Below are 24,804 nucleotides of genomic sequence, written 5' to 3'. Positions count from 1 at the left end.
CCCAGGATAATACACCATGGCCAGGTAGGATTTATACCAGGAATGCAGGGCTGGTTCAATATTAGGAAAATATGAGCATAATTGATTATATCAGTAACCAAACTACAAAAATCATATGATCATCTCAATAGATGCAGAAAAAGCATTTGATAAAATCCAACACTAATTCCTATTAAAAACACTAGAGTGTATAGGAATAAATGGACTTTTTCTTAAAATAGTGAGTAGCATCTATTTAAACCCATCAGTAAGCATCATATGTAAAGGGGACAAACTAGAACCATTCCCAATAAAATCAGGAGTGAAACAAGGTTGTCCACTATCATCATTACTATTCAATATTGTATTAGAAATTGCTAGCTTTGGCAATAAAAGGGAAAGAGATTAAAGTAATTTAAGTAATGAGGAAACCAGATTATCACTTTGCAGATGATATGATGGTATACTTAGAGAACTCCAGAGAGTCTACTAAAAAGCTATTAGAAATAATCCACATCTTTAGCAAAGTTGCAGGATACAAAATAAACCCATATAAATCCTCAGCATTTTTATATATCACCAACATTCTGGAGAGCACTTTGGAAATAAGTCTATGGGTCCTAAGACTCAGGGATACTGTTCCTACATCCCTAACCCAAAGAAAAGGAAAAGGCCCGAGGAAGGTACGGAAGGAGTTCTAGCAAGTTGCTCTGTGGTGGCAAAGAATTGAAAACTGAAGGGACGAGTGTCAATCAGCAGAGTAGGTTGTGGCACATGATTGTGTCATAAGAAATGCTGGGGAGCATGTGCTCAGAGAAGCCTGAGGAGGTGGCTGCTGGGGGCAGTGCACAGAGTGAGTTGGGGACTGGGATCGCCAAGACTCCTCTTTTCGGGTCACTTCCTAAGCTGGGCGGGACCCTGGCCAACTCCTAACTGGGTTTGCTCCAGTTTCCTCACCTATAAACTGAGCTGAAAATAGCCAACCCCCTCCAGCATCTGCCAAGAGCACCCCACCACCACTGTGGGCTCAGGAGTTGTCCCACTAGACAGCAGCAAGGGAACAGAACCAGCGGTCACTGGACAGTCCCAGTTACCGGTCACTTAGCTCTTAGCAACGCAATGGATATTTCCCAAGACTCTTGTGCCTCATGGGCTCCAAGGCAGACTGAAGCAGACTTTCACTCTTAAGGATCACTCTCCCAAGTGCGAAACCCAGAAAGCCTGTAAAGGGTTAAAAGGCCTGCTCCATTAAGGGGCCATCGGTTCTCCCAAGGCCCCCCCAGCTGTGAATGCCAACACCCCTGAATTGCAAATCAGCCTTTCCTGACCAGATGTTGCTTGTGAATTGGGAATGGAATAAATGGGAGGCCAGAAGAGGGAGTCCAGAGCCTATTCCTGCCCCCCAGTCTCCTTGTATCATTATCATCCTCTCACATAAAAGGGATCCCTCCTGCTGATCAGAACTAGATTCCTAGCAATCACTAGCAGGTGGTTCCCGTAACATTTTTTTTTTTAGTATATGTGTTAGTTATGTATAATATATATTGATACATATTATCAATAACTTTTTGCTTTGGAGTTTGCCACAACATGGCTGATATCCCCAGCAGCCACTAGCAAGTCGTTCCCATAACTTTATTTTTAATATATGTGTTAATTATATATAACATATATTTTAATATATAATAATTTTTGTTTGGGGTTTTTTTCACAATGTGGTTAATATCCCCAGCAGCCACTAGCACGTGGTTCCTGTAACATTTATTATTTTTAATATATGTGTTAATTATATATAACATATATTTTAATATATAATAATTTTTGTTTGGAGTTTTTTTCACAATGTGGTTAATATCCCCAGCAGCCACTAGCACGTGGTTCCTGTAACATTTATTTTTAATATATGTGTTAATTATGTACAATATATATTGATACATAATAACTTTTTGCTTTGGAGTTTTCCACAACATGGCTGATATCCCCAGCAGCCACTAGCAAGTGGTTCCCATAACTTTATTCTTAATATATGTGTTAATTATATATAACACATATTTTAATATATAATAATTACTTTTTGTTTGGGGTTTTTTCCACAACGTGGCTAATAATCCCCAGCAGCCCCTAGCACGTGATTTCAGTAACATTTATTATTTTTAATATATGTGTTAATTATGTATAATATATATTGATACATAATAACTTTTTGCTTTGGGGTTGTCCACAACATGGCTGATAACCCCAACAGCCATTAGCAGGTGGTTCCCAAAACATTTATTATTAATATATGAGTCAGTTATGTATAATATTGCTATGGGCCAGAACTCTGAAGTGGAAACAAGGATTCTTACAAGGTGCTAATTGAGTGGAATTGATGAGACAATGGTTGTGTGGTTTAGCACGGTCATTAATAGTTCTCTAAGTTCGGTATGATTGATTTAATCTTACAACAAATAATGGTTTCCTAGTGACATGATTGGTTCATACTCATATGCTGGAGAATATAAGCTGAGACAAACTCAGCCAAAGGAGGCAGAGACAGATTCATTCCATCGTCCACGTTCGTGGTGGCTGGAAGCTGAAGCACAAGCCGGGGACCAGACCCACTTCATCTCCCACCGCCATGCTGGCCCGTCCTCCTGCATTTTCTCCACTGAAACTACATCCCCTCTGAAGGCCACGAGCACCAGGTGAAGGAGACAGACACTTTTGGACTTGAACCTCTGGTTATTCTTGTGGTGCTTTCTCTGCTGAAAGACTACCCAGAGACCTCAAGAAAACGCCAAAAAAACATTACTTAATATATAGTTACATAATATTAACTTTTTGCTTTAGGGATTTTCTACAATGTGGCTCATATCCCCAGCAGCCACTAGCAGGTGGTTCCCGTAACATTATTTTTCATATATGTGTTAGTTATGTATAATATATATTGATACATAATATCAGTAACTTTTTGCTTTGGGGTTTTCCACAACATGGCTGATATCCCCAAGCAGCCACTAGCAGGTCGTTCCCATAACTTTATTATAATTTTCAATATATGTTTTAATTCTATATAATATATATTTTAATATAGAATATTGATAGCTTTTTGCTTTGAGGTTTTTCCACAATATGGCTAATAGGGAAATGTTTCGTGTGACTGCCCATGTATAGTCCGTGTATAATTTCCCCAATTACACTTAGTCGATGTTTAACATTCGCTTAAAATTCTGTTCTAATTCCTCCCTCCGCTCGCGCCCCTCCTCGCTAAGAGGGCAGGCAGTTTGACGTGGGTTACACGGGCACAATCGTGTAAAACCTATTTCCACGTTCAGTGATTTTGTGAAAGAACGATCAGAAAAGGAGGAAAAAACGACCAAAAAAAGTTTGCTTTGACCCCTATTCTGACTCCACTGGGATCTCAAAATTGTTCAAAGAAAAAATGAGAATATTATATAAATACTTGACCCCTCGAGGGCCAGGACTTGCTTTGCTGGCAGGACCACGAGCTCACCACAAAATCACTCTTTGCTCCTAAAACGGGGAGATGATGGGCCCCGGGGCCCTCTGCAGACCCAAGGAAGCCGCCCTTAGCAATCGTGCACATGTGGGATGGTGGGGGAGGCGGCGCCCACTGGGTACGCTCCCTCCTGCGGTGGCCAGTGGCCACCCTGCACTGGGTGGGGCTCGTTCGCCTCATCTCCGGACCCCTCCTCGAGCTGGTAGACGAGCTCTTTGATCCCCCCCTTTGGCTGGCTCTGACAATCCTTTGCCTTTCCCAAGAGATCCTTGGGAGGGGAGAATGGGCAGAGGGGCTTGGGGGAGTCTGCGAGAGCTGTTGGTCCAGAATCTGCTTATGAACCCTGGGACCAAAGGGGACAGCTCCTGGACCCCCCTCTTCCTGGATGTGGGAAGCCCCCGAGACAGCAGCCACAGAAAGGGTGCCACGGTTCCAGAACCTGCCCCTTTGGTACTGGCCCAATCCACCTTCCAGAGAGAATAGCAATCCCCTCTTGGGAGGGGAGACAGTGTCATGGAAACCAGAGGATGAAAGCCATGACCCAAGGGGGCACAAGTCCCCTGCCATGAGTTATCCGGACAGTTACCTGCTCAGGCCCAAACTCAGCCAGACGTGGCTCCCAGGGGCCCCATCATGCCACTGGGATTATCCCCCTTACAAAGGGGTCCACATGCTGGGGACAAGCAGCTGGGGGGCAGGTCAGCCAACTCCCTGGAGGCCCAAACTAGTTCCCCTCGAGGGGCCCGCTGACCCTGTAGGATGGTCCTCACTCCTAAGGACAATCATTCTGGTGTTTAGAGGTTCCCGGGAGCCCCTGAATCCTCGGGAGGGGAGGCAGGCCACCCCTCCCACCCCGAGCTACTTGTGTGGGAGCCAGGACCTATCATCAACATTTGGGAAAAGCAAGATCCCGACTCTCCCAGTCTGAGGTCCCCCCGGAGCAGCTCTGGGGAGTGACTTGAGGGATGACGCGAGCGAGCAAAGGGGAGGGGGACTTCCCGGGGGTCCGCAAGGCCGAGCCGCACCAGGGGAGCGGGAGCCCGGCCCGGACTTACAGGCGCACGTCACAACTCACACAAGCACACTGAATGCAGAGAAAAACAATCAGTCTGTATTTGATTCACCCTCGAAGATGTCCAAGGGAAGAAGGGTGTGGACACCGCGTGACCGCCGAGGGCTGAAGGGGGTCTTGTAGGGCACGCGTGCCGCGCCGGGGACCCGCTGCTCCCATGGGCCCCTGGGACAGACTGAGAATGGGGGCGGGGGCAGGGAAGGGGAGCGGGTCAGGTCTCCAGCCACCAGGAAAAGCCGAACTCCTCGGGCTCGTGACTGTACCAGTCGCCAGTGATGACCAGCTGTGGCCGGTTCTCCTCGGCCGCCTTCAGCATCCGCTGCGCGTCCTCGCTGAACGCCTCCTTCCACAGCCTGGGGGGGAGGGGGCCGGCGGGGAGCACTAATTAGACACCTCTGAGGTGCACCGGCCGGGCGGGGAACACTAATTAAGACACCTCCTCCAAGTACACTGGGGGCCAGTTGGGGAACATTAATGAGACACCTCTGAGGTAACACTGGGCCCAGCCAGGGAACATTAGACCCCTCTGGGGTGCACAAAAATGGCCAGCGAACATTAATGAGACACCTCTGGGGTGCACCGGCCGGGCGGGGAACACTAATTAAGACACCTCCTCCAAGTACACTGGGGGCCAGTTGGAGAACATTAATGAGACACCTCTGAGGTAACACTGGGCCCAGCCGGGGAACATTAATGAGACACCTCTGGGGTGCACAAAAATGGCCAGGGAACACTAATTAGACTGGGGCAGGGAGACAGAGTCCAAGCAGGGTCCGCCCGCCACCGCCGCGCCTTCGCTGGGCACTTACGCCAGGAGCTGCAGTCCGCATTCAGGCCGCTCCAGGGCCTCGCACAGCAGCCTCACCCCTTCGTCCCACAAGGCGTTCTGGGCCAGGTTCAGACTCTTCAGCCTCGAATTGCAGAGGATGACCGAGGAGAGGTCCTGGCAGCCGGCGGTGTTGATCTGGCACCTCTCCAGCCTGCCCGAGGGACACAGGCGAGGCCGTGAGCGTGGCCGGCGTGAGTAGAGGGCGCAGAGGCCCCGAGGCCCGGGGTAGAGGGTGCAGACCGGCTGGGGGCTCCGCAGAGAAGGGGTGAACCAGCCAGAGGCCCCGCTCCCTGTGCTCCCAAGGTTCCCTCATCCAAGGTCACAGATGGCTTTCTGGCCCTCGTCCTCAGCTTCTCCTCCTCTCGCCCCGTGCTTGGCCCCTTCTCTCTCACCACCCTGGGAGGGCTCACACACTCCACTCCCAAGTGCAGATCGCAGCCCTCTGTGCGCTCCCTAGAGCCTCCCTCTAGCCAGCTGACTCCACGGCCCCTTGAGTTAACATGGCTCCCACTGGAACGCTCAGCTAGCGGGGCTGCCCATCGTTTCTGCCCTCTCGCCATCGCGTGACCTTGGATGCCCTTGGGCCTTCCCCCTCCTTACCAGAGGCCCACGGTTCCCCCTCCTTCCCTTAAGGCTCCAGCCCCACAGCCTCCATAGGGACCACGTGTCCAAGCTGTGACCCAAGGTTCCAAAGCCCGCGATGGCCCAATCGGCCACCCCGGACACACGGTAACCCGACTCACAAAGCGACGCCATGTCGGCCCTCTTGGGGAATGGAGGACGGCTACCAGCCAACACAAAGGCCTGTGCCAAGTATGAGCCTCGCCCCCCCCCAGGAGTTTACAGTCTTAGTGGCCCCAGAAACATGCTGCAGTCCTACCGCCCCCCCCCAAGAACCACGCCGTGGTCCCTCGGCCCCCCTGATGTACCCGAGCCTCTGGAGCTGACAGTCGGGGTGTCTCAGGGCCTTGCAGAGCAGCTTGACCCCCTCATCTTTGAGAGCGTTGTGACCCAGGTTCAGGCTGTGCAGGTTCCGGTTGAGGATGAGGGCGTCCGCGAGGTCCTGACAACAGGCCTCGGTGAGGAAGCAGACCAAGACGCTGTGGGAGAGGCCGGAGTGAGGGGGAGCCCGAGGCCGAGCCCCCGAGCCCTTCCCCTCTGCCTCGGTCCCCCCCTCCGGGGTCGTGGCCGGAGCTCCCTTGCCGAGGACAGGGGCACACGACGAGGCCGCGGTAACCCCCGCCCACAGCCCCTGCATGCAGTGGTGCTACGTAAGTGCTGAAGACGGCAAGGGCTTACTCCAAGGCTTGAAGGCTGCACTGCGGCTGCGCCAAGGCGGCGCACAGCAGCTTCATGCCGTCATCCCCGAGGTCGTTCTCCCCCAGGTCCAGGTGAGTCAGGTTCTTGTTGTTGAGGAGCACCGTGGCGAGATCCTGGCACCCCGCGGCGGTGAGCCCGCAGCTCCACAACCTGCAGGCCGGGCCAGGACGCGCGCTCACCTCCACTGAGCCCGGCGTCCCTGCGGCCCCCACCCCGGGGGACTGAGCAGTCCCATAGTGGGGAGGGGGCACTCACTCAGGCCCCACCCCCAGCAATCGGGCCTACGCTGGCCCCCAACCCAACCCTCAGCAACCCCCCTCCACTCAGCCTTAGGCTGAAGCAGGGGTGCCATGGGGGGGGCCCACCCTCTGCCCTCTGCCCTCTGCCACTGCGCTTCACTAGAACAAAGGCATGTCCATGTGGGCCCTGGTGCGCCCCCACCCACACGGCAGGGAGGGCCCCCCAGCCAGCAAAGGGAGACGGGCTCCTTCCTGAGGTGCTCTGGACAGCCAGGGGCTCCTTACGAGGGGGACCCAGGCAGCACCGGTGTCGGCTACAGAGAGCTGGGGGCCCACGAGGGCCAGAATGTGCTGAAAGGGCCACAGGAGATGGAGAATCCCGCCTGCCCCCGCCTGCCCCCGCCAAGCTGAGGAACGCTGCGAGCCGGGCAAGGGCAGGCCGTGGCCGACCTCGGGGTGCCCACCCCTCTGCCTCCCGGTGCCCCCCCGGCTGGGAAGGGCGTGGACAGGGGCCACCTCCTAGCTCCTCCCCATTGGGGGCACTGCGTCCCCCTCAGCCTGGGGCCTGCCCCCTCCTTCCCTCTTGGAGAGGCCTCTGGCTTCTGCGTCTCCTCTGGTCCTATTCTTTCCCTCCCTCCCTCCTCTCCTTCCTCCCTCTATTTCCTTCCTCCCTCTCTTCTCCTCCCATCCCTCCTCCTCCTCAGTGTGCTCCAGCATACTAGGGCAGCTCCCACATAAGGACCCAGAAGCACTTGCCCCATTACCAGAGATGAGTCCAAGTAACTAAGGGTATGAGCCCCTGCTCCCATTCCCAAGGACCCTCCTGAAGGCCCCCCCAAGGACCCTCCTGAAGGCCCCCACCCAGGGACCCTGGAGGGCACATCCCTGAGGCCTTACGTCAGTTTTTGGAGGGGGCAATCGGGGCATTTCAAAGCTGTGCTCAGAATCTTTAGGCCTTCGTCCCGAAGGCTGTTGTGGGCCAGGCACAGGTGGGTGAGCTTCCGGCTGGCGGTGAGGGTGGCAGAGAGATCCTGGCAGCCACTGTCGGTCAGGCCGCATCCTGCCAACCTGCGAGGGGGGACACACAGAGGTGGGAAATGACCCCGGGCCTTCTATGGGGGAGGGACAAGGAGACAGGAACAGAAGGGGCTGGCTAGAGGCAAGGAGCAAAAGGGGGGGAGCGGTGTCTCCATCGAGGCACCCCCGAAGCAGCCACCTCTGGGTCCCCCGCAGAGGGGGAGCTTGCGACGTCCATGACCTGCCTTGGCTACTTCCCCCACCTCTCGGGTCAGACACAAGTGCGACCCCCTCCTCCACACAGGATCCCTCAGATGCTACCATCAGCCACTTCCTCCCACTGCCCCAATCTCCCCCCATCCAGGCTGTCGTCCTCTGGACTCACTTCAGCTAGCTTCCCAGGAGGGCCCTCCCCCCTCCCAAGGGCTGAGCCCCTCAATGCGGCACAAGATCTCGGCAGTCAGGAATTCCCAAGCGCGATCCCTGGCTGTGGATCCTGGATGGCACTTTTCTGGGACTCGGTTTCTCCATCTTTAAGACTAGAGGCTCAGACAACCCAGAAAGTCCATGATCTTGGGAGCCCCGTCCATCCAATCGCCAATGGGCTGGGACGGCATCCGGCGCACACGGCTCCATCTCCTCCACAAGGAGAGCGCCAGACAGCTTATAGAGAATGCAGCCCGGGGGCCCGATCAGCCCGGCTCCGGGAGAGAAGGTGGCGAGTCCAGGGGCCCGATCGGCCCGGCTCCGGGGGAGAAGGCGGCGAGTCCGGGGGCCCGATCGGCCCAGCTCCCTCCATCACCGCTTCCTGTCCTCAAGTTAGCCAAGTTTACGGGCCAACGTTTGTGGCTCTGTGCCGCTCTTCCCTTTTTCAGGACATTTTTATTCTGCAATCCTGGGCCATCCATCCTGGTTTGTTTCTGTTTCTTAACTTTTTTTTAATGGGCAAAAAACCTCCCTTCTCTTCTCCCTCGCCTGCACTCCCCCTCAAAAACAGGGAGTAAAACCAAAGCCCCGATCCAAACCCGACCGTGGAGCACAGCGCCCGTCCACGTCGGCCACAAAAGGCTTCAGCATCAGTCTCCTGGAATCGTGCGATCGGGACGCAAAAGGCTCCCCCAAAGCGCAGGGACTTTGCCCCCTGGTTCTGTGCACGGAAGCTGCCCAGATTGCCCTGCAGCCACTCCCTTCCTGCCTGCTCCCGGCACCAGTGTGCCCCTCAACATTCGGAGGCTCTTGTTCAGTCATTTCCCAAACGTGACGGCCCCTTCTCCAGCTCTTGGCCACCAAAAAAGGCCCGTTCTAAAGGTCTGCGGCTCTTCCGTTTGCTCTGCTTAGGGCTTAACCCACCCCCATTCCCTGTCTCTTCTCTTCCTTCCCACTTCTCTGCTGAGGGAAACATTTCTGCTTAGGGTCTCCTTTGACCGGTTCGATGCGGGTCAGGCTTCCCCGCACCCGTTCCCCTCCATTCACAGCGACGTCTACTCGCTCACCCCGAGTACGTGAGACGCCGTTGCCCCGACCTCCCTCCCCCTTCCTCTCCTGCCCTCCCCGGTGCAGTCTTTCCCTATTTCTATGCATGTTTAAGACCATCGAGACATAACAGGGCTCATGTAATTCGACTGCCCTCTGCAACCTCACAGGGTGAACCACTGCACTACTCGGTGTCTACGAGTGCCGACCCAAAGCCACCATCGCCAGATGTGTCCGCCATCACCCCCCGTCTGCCATCACACCCTCCCCCTTCCGCCATCACCTCCCGTCCACCATAAGTGCCCCTGGAGCTGGGCAAGGCTGGCCCCTCCTCCGTGTGCTGGCCCTCCAAGTCTGACCACAGCTCTCACTGCCTTCCCCAGCCTTATCCCGTTCCTCCCGGATGCCCACCACGGCGCCATTTCCCAGGCGAGGGAATCTCAGTCACCCCGAGAAGTCCCGCGGCCCCCCAGCCTGCCCCCGGTACGGGAGCGGGGGAGCGGCTACTTACACCAGTTTCTGGAGGTGGCACTCGGGCCGGTTCAGGGCCTCACACAGCACCTGCACGCCGCTGTCCAGCAGCTGATTCCCCTCCAGGTTCAGGTGGCTCAGGCTCTGGTTGCAGGTGAGGGCCAGGGCCAGGTCTGGGCAGCAAGCTTTGGTGAGGGCACAGCTCTTCAACCTGGGGGGCGAGCAGTGAGCGTCACGGGGCCGCCCGCCTCCCCCCTCCCCTCCCTGTCCCGTCCCCTCCCCTCCCCACTCTTCCTCCTTCCCCTCCCGTCCTGCTGCGTCTCCCATCTGCGTGTCTGAGGTTCTGTTCATGTCTCTGTCCTGCCTGTCCCCGTCAGCTCCTCCATCTCCTCTTCCTCTGCCCTTGGGGTCTCTCCTTGTCCCACCCTCCTCCCCCTTTCCTCACCCCCCACCCCATGTTTCTATTTTCTGAACAGAGAACAACTGTCCTGGGCAGGAGAGCAGGAGAAAGGGCAGCACTGGCAGGAGGGGGGACCTGGCCATGACCGCATGGGGGGGATGGGGGGAGCCAGCGGGGACTAATGAGACACTGGAGAGAGCTGGGAAGCTGAGAGAGAAGGCTGGGAGAGGAAGGAAGACTCCCGAAGGAGGGAGGAGGCAGCCGAGCACCCCGGGGTGGGCCGAGAGGGACACCACACGGTCCTCGGCTCGGGTCCCCCAAGAGCGATGCGCCCAGTCAAAGCTGAATCTGAACGCAGACTTCAGCCTCAGTTCCCTGCCCCCGACGCTTCCTGCTGCCCCCTCCTCACCACCTCTGCAGCGAGAAGCCCTCGCACCCAGGGTGCCCTGAGCCTTGCATCTCCCGCCGGGCACCGCGTGACCTTGACGGGAGGCAGCCAGGGGCATGAGCGGCGCTGGGCATCTTCCACCTGCGCAGCCAAGGCACCTTCCGCCTCCTGCGCCGACCCGAAATCCCCGGGGGGGCTCCCAGGGTTGCCTCCGCTCGATGGGGAGGGACTGGTCACACCCTTCCCATCCCAGTGACTCTCAGCCCTTGCAGATTATGACCCAGATGTACCCCCATCACCCCACCCACCCGACTTCCCACAACCCCCCACTCTCCCTCCCCAAAGTCCCCAGGCTTTGTGCCTGTTCCATTAACCACCTTCAGCTTAAATCTATTCCTCTCGTCCTCCTTCCATGTACTCCCTCCTTCCGAAACCTGGCCCTCCCTGCAGACGGAACCTCCCTGGCTGCCCCTCCCCTCACTGGCCCAGGCTCCCCACTGCTGCTTCCAGAGCCCCCCTTCCCCCGTCACTCAGTAGCCTCTGAGGTTCCTGCTCCTCGTAGCTCCTGCCCAATCCCAGTCCTGGAGCCGAGTCTCCCCTCCCTCCCTGTGTTTGGTCCCTGGTTCCCAATATTTCTCTCCTCCCCAACTCCTGCCCTCCTCCTCCTAGGAGACTCATACACAGACTCTCCCCTCAAACACCCTAACCAATGAGCTATTCTGCCTCACACACGGACCATCTCCATGCTCACTCTTGCTGAATTCCCTCAGGCAACCCCCATCTATGGGCTCCCTCTGCCTCTCCATAACTGCCCAGCCCCTCCGTGACTTCTCCTCCCCCCACTGTGACCTCTTGGTGCCTCATTCTTAAGTTATTAATCCCCTTTCTCAGATCCCTCCTAGGGTCCCTCCTACATCCTGCCGCCATTCAGACTGAGCCGCTTGTTAAACAGCTGGGCCCTCGCTGCCGCGGCCAACCCTGGGCCGGCCTTACTCTCCACAGCGGCGCTTCCAAAGCCCCGCTCTCCCAGCTCCGAGCCCGATTCACCCAAGAGGCCGTGGCCGTGCCATGGCTCCGTGGCTCCCATCTCCTCTCCCGAGGCGGCCCCTCCATCCCACCCCTCATCCCCCTTCTCCGGCTCAGCTTCAGCCTCTCCCTCCTCCTGCTGCACCTAGACCTCCCCGACCTGCAGTCCCATAACTGGTCCTGTGGCTTCCCTGCCCTCTGGAGCGCCATCCACTGAAACCGCCCTATCCCGATGTCTGTCTCCTTTGCTGGCTCCTCCCCGGTCGGGCCCTCTGACCCTGGGTGCCCCTCGGGGCTCCTCCCGCTATCCCATCAGTCCCATGGATTGGGCGATCCCCTCTCAGCTGAGAACTCTCAGGTCCCACTCCTGCAGACCTCCTCTGGCCTCTCCCCAACTGCCCCCAATCACCTGAGCCTCTCCAACTGCCCCAATCACCTGAGCCTCCTCAACTGCCCCAATCAGCTGAGCCTCCACACGCCCAAAACAAAATGCTCTCCTTCGGACCGACTCCTCCCTCTTCTCCCCTCCTGATGCCAAGGACACCCCCGACTGAGGCGCGCCACTGTGCAACTCACCTCATAACCATATGAGGATCTCGCCTTGGCAGCACCCCTCAAATTCACCCCCTTCCTGCAACTCCCCTCCCCAGGCCTTCCTACTTGCTCCCCAGACCACCACAACAGCGCTAGCAGGTGGGAGCCTGCCTGCTCTAGTCTCCTGCCCACCCCAGCTACTCAAGTCCTGTCCTGTCAAATTCTTCGGTCCTGGGGCCGAGGGCAGGGAGGCTTCAGGTAGGGAGGCTTCGGGCAGGCTCCCAAAATGCCAGGCATAGCCCAGAGCCCAGTGACTCCCCGATTACGGGTGAAGGGAGGCCTGAGAAGGCCTTTGCAAGAGCAGTTTTTTCCCCTGAAGCAACTGGGGTTAAGTGGCTCGCCCAGGGTCATACAGCCAGGAAATGTTAAGCCTCTGAGGTGGGATCTGAACCAGGTCCTCCTGACCTCAGGGCTGGTACCCCATCCGCTGCACCGGCCGGCTGCCCTTGGCAGTCATTTCTAAGCCCCCACTCTGTGCCACCATTGAGTTCATCCTCAGCCCCAGCGGGTCCCCGCAAGAGCACTGGGGAGAACGCTGCAGGGTGGCTTCTGGCCCGGGGTGCTCCGCGTCCTGAGGTGAGATCGGCCTTCCTTTCGCCATCACCCACTGTTCTTCCATCATTGGTCCCATTAAGGAGCCACAGCTGGCAAATCATGGGTGCTTCCCCCATCCAAAAAAGGGCACGGGGAAGGGGGGGAGGGACAGGGTTTTGAGGAAGACTCACCTCAGATATTGGAGGTTACACTGGGGGTGTCTCAAAGCCTCACACAGCAGCTTCATCCCATCATCCCCCAGCTGAAGATCCAGGTCAAGGCATATGAGATGCTGGTGCCCGATGAGAGCCAGCGGGAAGTCTCCACAGGCAAAGGGGACAAAGGCGGTCTGCCTGATCCTGCGGGGAGGGAGGCCCGAGGAGGCCCTTTGTTCCTTTCGGCCTCCGCCAGGGCCCCACCCAGAGTGGCCATTGTTCCCCAACATTGCCCACCCCCCTTCAGGAGCCCCACTCATCTCGTTTGGGGCTCGGCCCAAAGCTACTGGTAGATCAGGTAACAGCTAGAAGAGAGACAAGGAAGATGGGGAAAAGGAAGGAAGGAGGAAGGAGGGGAGGGAGAGAAAGAGGGAGGGAGGAGAGGGAGGGGAGAGAGAGAGGAAAGGGGAAAAAGGAAGGAAGGGAGAGAGGGAAGGAGGAAGGAAGAAGGGAGAGGGAGAGAGGGAGGGAAGGAGGGAGGAAGGAGGGAAGGAAGGGAGAGAGGGAAGAAAGGAAGAGAGGGAGGGAAGAAGGGAAGGAAGAAAAAGAAGGAGAAGAGATAAGGGAGGGAGGACTGATAGTCATTTAAGGTTCTCAAAGCCCTTTACAAATACTCTTCCCCCCCCACTTCCTCACACCCACCCCTGGGTGGTGGGCACTACTGGGATCCCTTGTTTGACGAAGAAGGAACGGAGGCTTCCACAGAAAGCCTCTGACTAAAATCTTGCACACTCACCCCAGGAGGGATGGGAAATTCCGAAGGTGGCAATTCCAGGGAGAAGGAAAAAGGAGGGTCCCCCAAAATGACTGGTGTGGATGCCCAGGGAATTCGCCAATCTTTAAAGCTGCCCCCCCAAGCTATCGCACTCTATGCCCCGCCAACTCCTAGGAAAGCTGTCTACACTGGCTGGCTCCATCCTCAGCTCCCTCACTCACTGAGTGGGCTCTCTCTGAGGGTCCCGCATGGTTTTTTTGGGTCAAGCCCAGCTTTGGGCCTGTCCTCCCCAGGGTCCCCCATCCTCCCCAGGGTCCCCCGTCCTCCCCGGCCCCCTCACCTCAGGGTGTGCAGGCGGCAGTCGGGATGGCTCAGTTGGTCACTCAGGCACTTCATGCAGAGGTCATTCATGGAAGAGAAGCTCAGCTCCATCTCCCGCAGGGTGGCGTTGGTGCTCAGCACGGTGTACAGCGCCTTCCAGCGCGAGGCGATGAGGTCCAAAGCTTGGGGCCTGGACGAAGGACAAAGGGACAGTTGGAAAGCGGCTGGGGGAGGCCCGGGCCAGGTCCCAAAGCCACTGCGGGGAGCCCCACTCTACGGGGAGGACCCTATTCTAGGGGGAGGAGCCCCATCATATTAAGGGGGGGAGGAGCCCCATCATATTAGGGGGAGATGCCCCACTCTAGGGGGAAGAATCCTATTCTAGGGGGAGGACCCTATTCTAGGAGGAGGAGCCCCACCACTCTAGGGAGAGGAGCTCCACCTCTCTAGGGGGAAGAGCCCCACCACTCTAGGGAGAGGAGCCCCATCATATTGGGGGGAGGAGCCCCACCACTCTAGGGGGAGGAGCCCCACCACTCTAGGGAGAGGAGCTCCACCACACTAGGGGGAGGAGCCCCACCTCTCTAGGGGGAGGAGCCCCACCACTCTAGGGAGAGGAGCCCCATCATATTGGGGAGAGGAGCCCCACCACTCTAGGGGGAGGAGCCCCATCATATTGGGGGGAGGAGCCCCACCACTCTAGGGAGAGGAGCCCCACCACTCTAGGGGGAGGAGCCCCACCACTCTAGGGGGAGGAGCCCCACCACTCTAGGGGGAGGAGCCCCACCACTCTAGGGGGAGGAGCCCCACCTCTCTAGGGGGAGGAGCCCCACCACTCTAGGGAGAGGAGCCCCATCATATTGGGGGGAGGAGCCCCACTACTCTAGGGGGAGGTGCCCCACTCTAGGACGGCCTCCCGCCCGCCAGGCCGCCCGCGCTCACCCAGCCTCGGCCTCCGCGGGTGACTCCGGGTCGTCGGGGTCCTGCTCGTGGAAGACCTCCCTCTGCAGGTGGAGCACCAGCTTCTCGAGCCGGCGGCAGTGGCAGAGGCAGAAGGACGACACCAGCAGGTCCACCTTGCTCCAGAGCACCAGCTGCAGGTCCCGGAAGTGGTCCATGGCCTCCTCCACGAAGGCCGCGTCCTGCGTCTCGTAGAGGCTGAAGAAGAAGTGGTGCAGCGAGAGGGCGCGCAGCGAGGGGGCGGCCGAGCCGCTGAACACGGCGGCCCACAGCAGCAGGTCCCGCCGCAGCTGGGGCGACAGGCGGCAGCCCAGCTCGGCGTCCAGCAGCCGGGCGCACTCGGGGTTCAGCAGGCCGAAGAGGAAGTGCACGGCCAGGCTCAGGAAGCTCGTGTCCACGCCCGAGTACTTCTCCAGCTCGGTGGTCAGGTCTTGCACCGAGTGCGCCGCCGAGGGGCTGCGGGTCACCTCCATGGCGCTGTACAGGGCCGCGAAGAACTCCTGCAGGGTCAGGTGGAGGAAGGCGTAGCCGCCGGCGCGGCCCAGGATGATGTGGGTGTTCAGGAAGGGCTCGAGGTCGGCCGGGGTCAGCATGTGCCGCTGCAGGTCGCTGGTGTCGAAGCCCGTGGCGTGGGCCAGCACGCCGTCGGCCGCCAGGCGGCACAGAGCCCGCAGCTGGCTCTCCTGGGGGGCGGCGCGCCCGCGGAACAGCCCGGTCACGTAGGACACGTAGAGGCGCGTGGCGGTCAGGGGGCCCTGGCTCAGGTCCTGCCCGTCATCCAGCCGCTGCTTCAGGCCCGTGCAGATCAGCCAGCAGACCAGCGGCGAGCGGCACAGGGTGGCCAGCGTCTCGTTGTCCCGCACGGTGGCCAGGGCGGCGCGCGCGCTGGCCCGGTCCCCGAAGAAGCGGTGGAAGTACTCCTCCCGGTCGGCCTTGGACAGCCCCAGGACCTCGACCAGCTGGGGGCAGCCCAGCCAGCGCGCCAGGCGGGCCCAGCCCGAGGGCCGCACCACCAGCAGCAGGCAGGCCTCGGGCAGCAGGGTTCTCCGGAGCAGCCCCTGCAGCAGGCTGGCCAGCGGCCGGGGCTCGTTCCAGTCGCGACACAGCTCGGCTTCGGGCCCGTCCAGGAAGGGCTTCAGCTCCTCCAAGCCGTCCAGGACGAACAGCAGGTTCTGGGGCTGCGACAGGATGTCGGAGACGGGGACCGGCGGGCTGGGCCACTCTCCGGAGATCAGCTCGGCCATGCTCTTCTCCGCCGTCCCGTCCATGTCGCCGAGGTTGAAGTAGAAGACGTACTGGAACACGTCCCGGCAGAGGTGCCCGTGGGCCCAGTCCAGCATCAGCTTCCTGGCCAGCACGGTCTTGCCGATGCCCATGGGCCCCTGCAGGACCACGGTGTTGGGTCGCCGGTCAGTCCTCTCGTAGGGCTGGAACAGTGCCGCCAGCTGCCCGGCCTGGCCGGGGATCTCGCTGAAGGGTGGCCCTTCGCCAGGGGGGAGCTCGGAACCCTCTTCTCCGATGACCACTCGGACCTTGGCGCAGGTGCGGGAGAACAGCAGCGTGGTGGGCCCGTACAGGAAGTTCTCCCGCTCTCCCGGCCAAGAGTCTCCAGCCCTTAAGGAACTAAATTTCTCCGCCATCCAGGCTCTGTATCTCCTCCTGTCATCTGTCATGAAAAAAGCCGGAGAAACAAGGGTTAACGGGTGGCGGCGGGGTAGGGCTTTCCTGAAGTAGCCTTCATGTTCCACTCAAGTCCCAAGAGCAGAGGGCCAGGACCGCAGGATTGAGATCTAGGGGCCTCCATGGGGGTGAATTCTACAATGCACAGGCCAGGAACTAGGGAACGTGATGAAATACAAAGTGGATAATCTCAATTATATTCAATTAAACAAAACCAATGCAGCCAAAACTAGAAGGGAAGCAGAAAACTGAGGGGGAAAATTTTACATCCAATGTTGCTGATAAAGGCCTCATTTTCTAAAATATACAGAGAACTGACTCAAATTTATAAGAATTCAAGCCATTCTCCAATTGATAAATGGTCAAAGGATATGAACAGACAATTCTCAGAAGAAATTGAAACTATTTCTACCCATTTCAAAAGGTGTTCCAAATCACTATTGATCAGAGAAATGCAAATTAGACAACTCTGAGATTGCACTACACACCTCTCTGATTGGCTAAGATGACAGGAAATGACAGTCATGAATTTTGGAGGGGACATGGGGAAAACTGGGACACTGATGCATTGTTGGTGGAGTGGAGAACAGATCCAACCATTCTGGAGGGCAATTTGGAACTATGCTCAAAAAGTTATTAAACTGTGCATACCCTTTGATCCAGCAGTATTTCTACTGGGCCTCTAACCCAAAGAGAGCTTAAAGGAGGGAAAGGGACCCACATGTGCAAAAATGTTTGTGGCAGCCTTTTGGTAGTGGGCAAGAAACTGGAAACTGAATATATGCCCATCCATTGGAGAATGGCTGAATAAGTTCTGGTATATGAATATTATGGAATATTATTGTTCCGTAAGAAACGACCAGTGGGAGGATTTCAGCGAGGTCTGGAGAGACTTACATGAACTGATGCTGAGTGAAATGAACAGGACCAGAGATCATTGTACACGGCAACAAGGCTCTACCATAATCAAGTCTGATGAATATGGCTCTTTTTTTTTTTTTGAGTGGAAAATCTTTTTTTTAAATTTTTTTTTAATTACAGGTTTTTATTTACAAGTTATATGCATAGGTAATTTGACAATTGCCAAATCTTTTGTCCAACTTTTCCCCTCCTTCCCGACACCCCCGTCCCCCCGATGGCAGGTTGACCAGTACACGTTAAATATGTTAAAGTATAAATTAAATATAATATTAGTATACATGTCCTAACAGCTATTTTCCTGTACAAAAAGGAGTTTGAAATAGTGTACAATTAGCCTGTGAAGGAAATCCAAAATGCAGGAGGACAAAAATAGAGGGATTGGGAATTCCATGTAATGGTTCGTAGTCATCTCCCAGAGTTCTTTCGCTGGGTGTAGCTGGTTCAGTTCATTACTGCTCTATTGGAACTGATTTGGTTCAATCTCATTGCTGAAGATGGCCACGTCCATCAGAATTGATCCTCATATAGTATTGTTGTTGAAGTATATAATGATCTCCTGGGTCCTGCTCACTTCCCTCAGCATCAGTTCATGTCTCTCCAGGCCTTTCTGAAATCCTCCTGCTGGTCATTTCTTACCGAACAATAATATTCCATAACATTCATATACCACAATTTATTCTCCAATTGATGGGCATCCATTCAGTTTCCAGTTCCTGGCCACTACAAAGAGGGCTGCCACAAACATTTTGGCACATGTGGGTCCCTTTCCCTTCTTTAGTATCTTTTTGGGATAGAAGCCCAGTAGAGACACTGCTGGATCAAAGGGTATGCACAGTTTGATAACTTTTTGAGCATAGTTCCAAATTGCTCTCCAGAATGGCTGGATTCCTTCACAACTCCACCAACAATGTATTAGGGGACATGGCTCTTTTCAACCATGACATGATTCAGACCAGTTTCAATAGATTTGAAGTGAAGAGAACCATCCACACCCAGAGATAAAAGTTATGAAGACCAAATGTGGATCACAGTTATCATATTTTCACCTTTTTTTTTTGTTTTTTTTTCTTTTTCACTTTTCCCTTTTGATCTGATTTTTCTTGGGCAGCATAACAAATATATTTAAAAGAACTGCACATGTTTTACTTATTTTGGATTACTTGCTGTCTAGGGGAGGAGGTGGGGGGCAGAGAAGGAAAAAAATTTTGAATCACAAGGTTTTGCAAGGTTGAGTGTTGAAAACTATCTCTGCATGTACTTTGCAGGGGGGAAGCTAATTTTTTTTTAATCACTTGCAGAATAGTTTACATAAGAAAAATCTAGAGGGTTTTGTTGCTATTGTTTTGTTTTTGGTTACTTACAAAGGTTCTTATAGGCTTTAAGCTGTATGGTCTGGTGGGCTACCTAAAATGCTCACAAATTTGCAGTAATGGAAGTGCATGTCTAGAACGTGATCAGGGAACACTGCCGTATTTTAGAGAGAATAAATCAAAGTGATAGGATTCTATTCTTAATTGGTCAGATCATTTACACATGAAAAGGCTGGAGGCCAGAGCAATAAAGTCCTCCCAAAGCTTCCCATTACAGAAGGATCACCATTTCCAGCTAACTTAATTTCCCATCAGTTGCTTTGCTTGGTTTCAACTCCATAAATATCAGCCTCTTTACTTTCATCACCCCACCTCTTTTCAGCTTCCCTTAATGAATTGTATTATAAGCTTCTTGAGGGCACAGATTGGTTTGGTTTTTTATTTTGTTTTGTTTTGTTCTTAACCCTTATTTGTATCTCCATTGGTTAGCACACTCCCTGGAAAATAATAGGTTCCTCAATAAATGTTTGTTGACTAGGTGAAAAGAAAAACCCACAGTTCTTAACCAGTTCTTAACCTAGGATCAACAGACCCTGCTCTAGGATCTGTGGACAGAAGTCAAAAAGGCCCATGGTTACAGACATAAAACCACCAAGCTGGCACATGAGCTGAGCCTGGGCTTTGTTCCACGAAGGCCATGATGCCCACAGGACAGCCCTCCTTCGTGGCAAACAAGGGGATTTTAAAAGCTCGAGTACCGCCAATGTTCGCTCAGGCAGGAGGTAGCTAAGGAGCCCCGCACTGGGAGGCAGCTGGCGTTTGAGGTTTGCATAGCACCTTGGTGCTGTTTTCATGCCCTTTACAGGTGGTAAACTGAGGCAGATAAGGGCTAGTCAATGACTGAGGCTGGACTTGAATTTGGGTCTTACCGACTGAGCCGTGCACTCTATGCATCGTAGTGCCCCCTTGCCGCCTCCAGGTCAAAGACCGGAGTTCAAATTCCATCTCTGTCATTTGACTACCTTGGATATGGTAGCGCTGGTGCTACCTGGGACTTGGAGCGAGTCCCTTCCCCAACTAAGAAATCGTACTAAGTCTTGACCACATCCTTGGGGTATTTTCTGTGATTTGTAAGGGATCTCCTGGAAGGTCAGGTCCCTTTGTAGAACTTCTTACCAAGAACAAGAGAACGTGCTTGCGATTATTTGATAAGAGACCGGGAGCCACAGGAAGAGCGGAGCACGTCTCCTTGTGTTCGATTTAAGACCTTCCTTTGAGGGCATGTGTTTCGCTCTGAAAACTTGGTTAGTTCCCTGAGTGAAGCAGCTGGGATAAGGGAATGAAGAAAGCACTCTCCTTGATGGAAGAGCCCCTCTCTGGGGAGCTTTTCTGTCCAGGAGGTCGTATATCAAATAATAAACTGGATGTAGTACCTTCTTTGTTCTCAGTGTATAAATCCCATAGGGCGGGGGGGGGGGGGGCTATTCACCCAAGGAGGGGAACACTATGCCTGGGATTCTTCCCAATTTGGGGTATACTCTGACCAGCAGCCTGATGTGGGGCTCCCCCAGCCCTGAAGGGTCCAGAGTTGATGTTTCCCGAATTAATGACGATGTAGTTTATATTTATTCTCTGTTTTTGTTATAGCATGATAATGGTTGTCTGTTAAGTTGTGTAACAGTTTTCACTACAAGTCTTTTTACCATTGTTTACATCAGCAATAAACTTGTAGGCCTCCCTTCCTCGTCTGTGCCTGCTGAATGTGAAATCTGAACCTAGATTAACCTGACACCCCTCGAGCTGACAGTTTGTTCTTTTGTAAAGTGCTGGATGAAAGGATCCCCAGGACCCCAGCCACATCTCCACCCTCTGGTTCCTGCCCCTTGTGGGGGCTCGTCCCAGGGATGCTAGGGAAAGGCTCAGCCAGAGGGCTGGCCAGAGAGGACAGTGGGCAGAGCTCAAGACTGGAGGCAGCAGGCACTACTCTTACTAGTCTGTAGCCAATAGATAATGCTAGAGTTAGTACTAGTGGTCCAAGGGAGTGGAAGTGAGTAGAAGCATCAGCCAAAATAGTCAGTGGCAGTACTAAGTAAAAGCGATAGTAGTTATAGTAGTTGTACTAGGGGACAGTGAAAAGGCTGTTAGTAGTAAGTAGTGATGATGTTACTAGTGACAGGAGCAGCAGGTCACAGTTGCTACTAACTACTAACAGTAGTTAGTACTGATATGAAATGGTAGCTACTCAGCAGTATGGAGAGAAGAGTAGTTCAAAGTAGTAAAAATAGTAGTACTTTGCTAAGTGACAGTAAGAATGGCAGTTAGTAGTAGGTAATAATGGTTTTACTAGTGATAGGAGCTAGGAGCAGCAGGTAAGAGTTGTTACTAACTACTATTAGTACTGGTATGAAGTGGTAGTCACTCAGCAGCATGGAGTAGTGGGAGAGAAGAGTAGTTAAAAGTAGTAACAGTAGTGATCATACTTTGCGAGGTGACAATTAAGTGACAGTGGCAATAAGGGACGATAAGAATGGTAGTAGTAAGTAGTGGTATTGTAGCAGTATGGAGCTATGGGAGAGGAGAGTAGTTAAAAGTAGTAACAGTAGTAGTAGTTTTGTGCTACATGACAGTAAAAATGGTGGTTAGTAGTAGGTAGTAATGGTGCTACTAGTGATAGAACTAGGAGCAGCAGGTAAGAGTTGCTACTAACAGTAGTTAGTCCTAGTATGAAGTGATAGTCACTCAGCAGTATGGAGAGAAGAGTACTTAAAAGTCATAACAATAGCAGTAGTTGTGCTGAGTAACAGAAACAATGGCAGACAGTAGTAGGTAGTGATGGTGTTACTAATTAAAGGAGTTAGGAACAGTAGGTAAGAATTGCAAGTAATAAAAGTTATAGTACTAGTAGTACTGATATGAAGTGATAAGTCACTCAGCAGTATGGAGTAGTAGGAGAAAAAAGTAGTGAAAAGTAGTAACAGTAGTAGTAGTTTTGTGCTACATGACAGTAAGAATGGCAGTTAGTAGTAGGTAATAATGGTGTTACTAGTGATAGGAGCTAGGAGCATTAGGTAAGAGTTGCTACTAATTACTATTAGTACTGGTATGAAGTGGTAGTCACTCAGCAGCATGGAGTAGTGGGAGAGAAGAGTAGTTAAAAGTATTAACAGTAGTGGTCGTACTTTGCGAGGTGACAGTTAAGTGACAGTGGCAGTAAGGGACGATAAGAATGGTAGTAGTAAGTAGGGGTATTATAGCAGTATGGAGCTATGAGAGAGGAGAGTAGTTAAAAGAAGTAACAGTAGTTGGTCGTGGTATTAGGTAATAGTAATGGTGGTCGTAACAGTAGTCACTGGTGGTAATGGCGTTCCTGGTGATACTAAGTAGGTGGGACAGTCAAGAGTTAGTAATATTACTACTAATAGTAGTTAGTCATGGTACTAAATATAGTAGCAATGGTAGTTAGAGCAGTTAATTCTACTGTGTTCAGTGGCAGTTAGTAGTTGGCTAGTGGGATTGGGGTTACTAAAGGTACTAGGGGCAGGAAGTGGAAGTGAAGAGCGCTCAGTAGGACTAACGCTCGGAGTTAGCAGTGAGAGGTGGCAATGATAGCACTTAGTAGTTGTTGGGACAGTAATAGGTGGTAAGGGTGGCAGTATTATAAGAAGTGGTCATGGTGGTGGCTAAGAGCAGCGGGAGTAGCTACTGGTGGAATGAGGTGGTGGTAGAGGCAGTGAGTAGTCATGGAAATTCATGGTCATAATGGCCATAGTACTACTCGAGGTAGTAAGGACAAACGGCACTAAGAGGACCAAATTAGGATTCACATTCACATTAGGCAATTAGCACGAATAAGGGTAAATAAGGAATGGTTGTTAATGGAAGGAAAAGCAGCCATCGGAGCTGGCTGAGCACAACACTGCCCACACTTGCAGCCTGCCCCCATCTGCTGCGCTCCCCCATCCTGCCAAGGGGCCCCACTCACCTGAGTCCTCCTCCGGCTCAATGACCTTCTCTACCGGGCTGGCTCCAATCCGTCCCCGCATCTCAGCGGCCTCTGTGGACCAAACAAAGGTCACTGACGGTCGGGGTCTCGCCACACCTTCCCCATCCCGGGGGGGCCCCCTTCCATTCGACCCAGTGCCCGTCAGCTCTTTCAGCGAGCTCCCTCATGGTCAGTGAGGCAGGATGAGATACAAAGTGACAAGCATCCAGACCCAAAGCCAGAGAGACCAGGGTTCAGATCCCACCAACAAATGGGGGGGAGAAGGGGGAACCACATGAAAGCAAGCTCTGAATCACCAAGAATAAGGTGAAAAATGTCAGGAACAGACATATACGGGGGGCATTGTTGGTGGAGCCCCATGGGGAATTAGGGACAGTCAGTCACTGCAGTGCTCCCTTCGGGCCATCCCACCTCTGGGCATGACCCAGCCCAGGAGGCAAGAGGGTTCACTCTGTACCCGCAGAGAGCAGGGCCCAAAGTGCCACCCCCCCAAAGAGCCTCTAAGCTATGACCACACCATACAGAAGAGCAAAGCTGAGAAACAAGGGCCCCCAAGGCAGAGGAGGGAAGCCCCCAGAGACTAGGGAGGAGGGAGCACAGGATAGAGGCCCCCAGACTGGGGGAGAAGGGGTACAGGGCGGAGGAGGCCCCCAAGATTGGGGAGAGAAGGGGATACAGGATGGAGACAACCTCCCCAGTCTGGGGAGAAAAGGGTACAAGGCAGAGAAGGCCCCCAGAGACTGGGGAGAAAAGGGGGGCCAAGCCTGGCGAGCCACTCACCGCTCTCTGGGGGCTGCTCCATGTTCTCGCAGACTCTGGGGGTCCCGTCTCACCAAAGGGGGGCCAGGGGACCAGAGGACCTTCGTCCCTGTGGCCAGCACCAAGTTGTCACCTGCCTCACACAAGGCCAACCGGACCCTGAAAGGACAGTGGCCAGGTCAGGCCCAGGATCAGGCCCACCCCGTGCCCTCTCTGTACGAGGAAGGGAGGAGGGGGGAGAAAAGGAGAGGGAGGAGGGAGAGGGAAGAGAAAAAGAGAGGAAGGAGAAGAAGGAGGGAAAGAAAGAGAGGGAGGAAGGAGAGAAGAGGAGAAGGAAGAAGGAGGGAAGAAGAGAGAGGGAGGAGGGAGAGAAGAGGAGAGTGAGAGAGAGTGAGGGAGAGCTAGGGGGAGAGAGTGAGGGGAGGGAGAGTGAAAGTGAGAGTGAGTGAGGGGAGGGGCGGCGAGGGGGAGGTAGGGCAGCTGGGGGTGGGGCGGGGCGGGGCAGGGCGGGACAGACGCGCCCCGTGACAAGGTGCTGAACCAATAAAGAGCGCATTGCTTAGACACTGGCGGTAACCCAGGGCCCCGCCCCCTCCGGGCAGGGTTGCGGCCCCCAGAGGCCTCATTAGGCAGGACTGTCCCCTGGGGTTCGAGGCCAAGTCCTCCCCCTCTTACTTGGGAGGCGGGAAAACTGGGGGAGGGGGAGCCGGTGGACGGGGCCAGATCCCATCGGTCGAGAAAAGAAACTGAGGCAGAGGCTCGCTCACCGAGGCTGTTGCGGGTCCGGGAGCGCGCCCGCCGAGTTCGACGCCCTACTTCCCTTTGGAGGGAAAACTTTCGCTCGCGAATTCACCCCCAGCGCCCGGGGCGCAACTCCATTGGCTCTTACAGCCGACCCTCTCCCTAAGCCCCTCCCCCTGCCCTTGGAGGTGTGGGGGCCGGGCCTTAGAGCGGAACAGCTTCAAAAAGGGTGTGTGCACATGCGCCCGGCGCCTCTAGGCCTCCCATGGAAAACTACATTTCCCAGAGGCCCCGCGCGGCGCCGGCTTCGTCCTCCGGCGGTGAGGCGAGGGAGG

The 24,804-nt window shown here is 54.7% G+C and overlaps 1 protein-coding gene across 2 annotated transcripts; it reads right to left on the bottom strand.

The window, feature by feature from the left end:
* Positions 1 to 4,570: 4,570 nt before the first annotated feature.
* On the bottom strand, positions 4,571 to 24,594 carry LOC127556734 (NACHT, LRR and PYD domains-containing protein 14-like). Of its 2 annotated transcripts, XM_051990116.1 has the most exons (12): positions 24,496 to 24,594; positions 23,750 to 23,887; positions 22,949 to 23,020; positions 15,038 to 16,721; positions 14,115 to 14,285; positions 13,036 to 13,203; positions 9,943 to 10,113; positions 7,839 to 8,009; positions 6,682 to 6,852; positions 6,312 to 6,482; positions 5,363 to 5,533; positions 4,571 to 4,906 (listed from the first exon to the last, which is right to left on the bottom strand). In XM_051990116.1, the coding sequence occupies exons 2-12, from the start codon at positions 23,769 to 23,771 to the stop codon at positions 4,765 to 4,767; spliced, it is 3,114 nt and encodes a 1,037-aa protein (XP_051846076.1). In that variant the 5' UTR covers positions 23,772 to 23,887; positions 24,496 to 24,594; the 3' UTR covers positions 4,571 to 4,764. The 2 variants fall into 2 exon arrangements, with proteins under 2 accessions (XP_051846076.1, XP_051846075.1); XM_051990115.1 differs by lacking the exon at positions 24,496 to 24,594 and having other exon boundaries at positions 23,750 to 24,159.
* Between the last annotated feature and the right edge of the window lie 210 nt (positions 24,595 to 24,804).

The sequence above is a fragment of the Antechinus flavipes genome, chromosome 3 (genome assembly GCF_016432865.1).
Source record: "Antechinus flavipes isolate AdamAnt ecotype Samford, QLD, Australia chromosome 3, AdamAnt_v2, whole genome shotgun sequence".
Lineage (NCBI taxonomy): Eukaryota > Metazoa > Chordata > Mammalia > Dasyuromorphia > Dasyuridae > Antechinus > Antechinus flavipes.
Note: the sequence above shows the minus strand (reverse complement) of the source record. Positions and strands in the feature narration are given on the sequence as shown.

What these genes read in the sequence shown, in the direction of transcription:
- LOC127556734 (XM_051990116.1), bottom strand. Translation starts at nt 23,771, where the DNA reads ATGGAGCAGCCCCCAGAGAGCG. An exon ending in CCCGCGGAGGCCGAGGCTGG is followed by an intron (nt 14,286 to 15,037) that starts GTGAGCGCGGGC and finishes TCCTTCGTCCAG; the next exon opens with GCCCCAAGCTTTGGACCTCA. An exon ending in TGCCGCCTGCACACCCTGAG is followed by an intron (nt 13,204 to 14,114) that starts GTGAGGGGGCCG and finishes CCCTCCCCGCAG; the next exon opens with GATCAGGCAGACCGCCTTTG.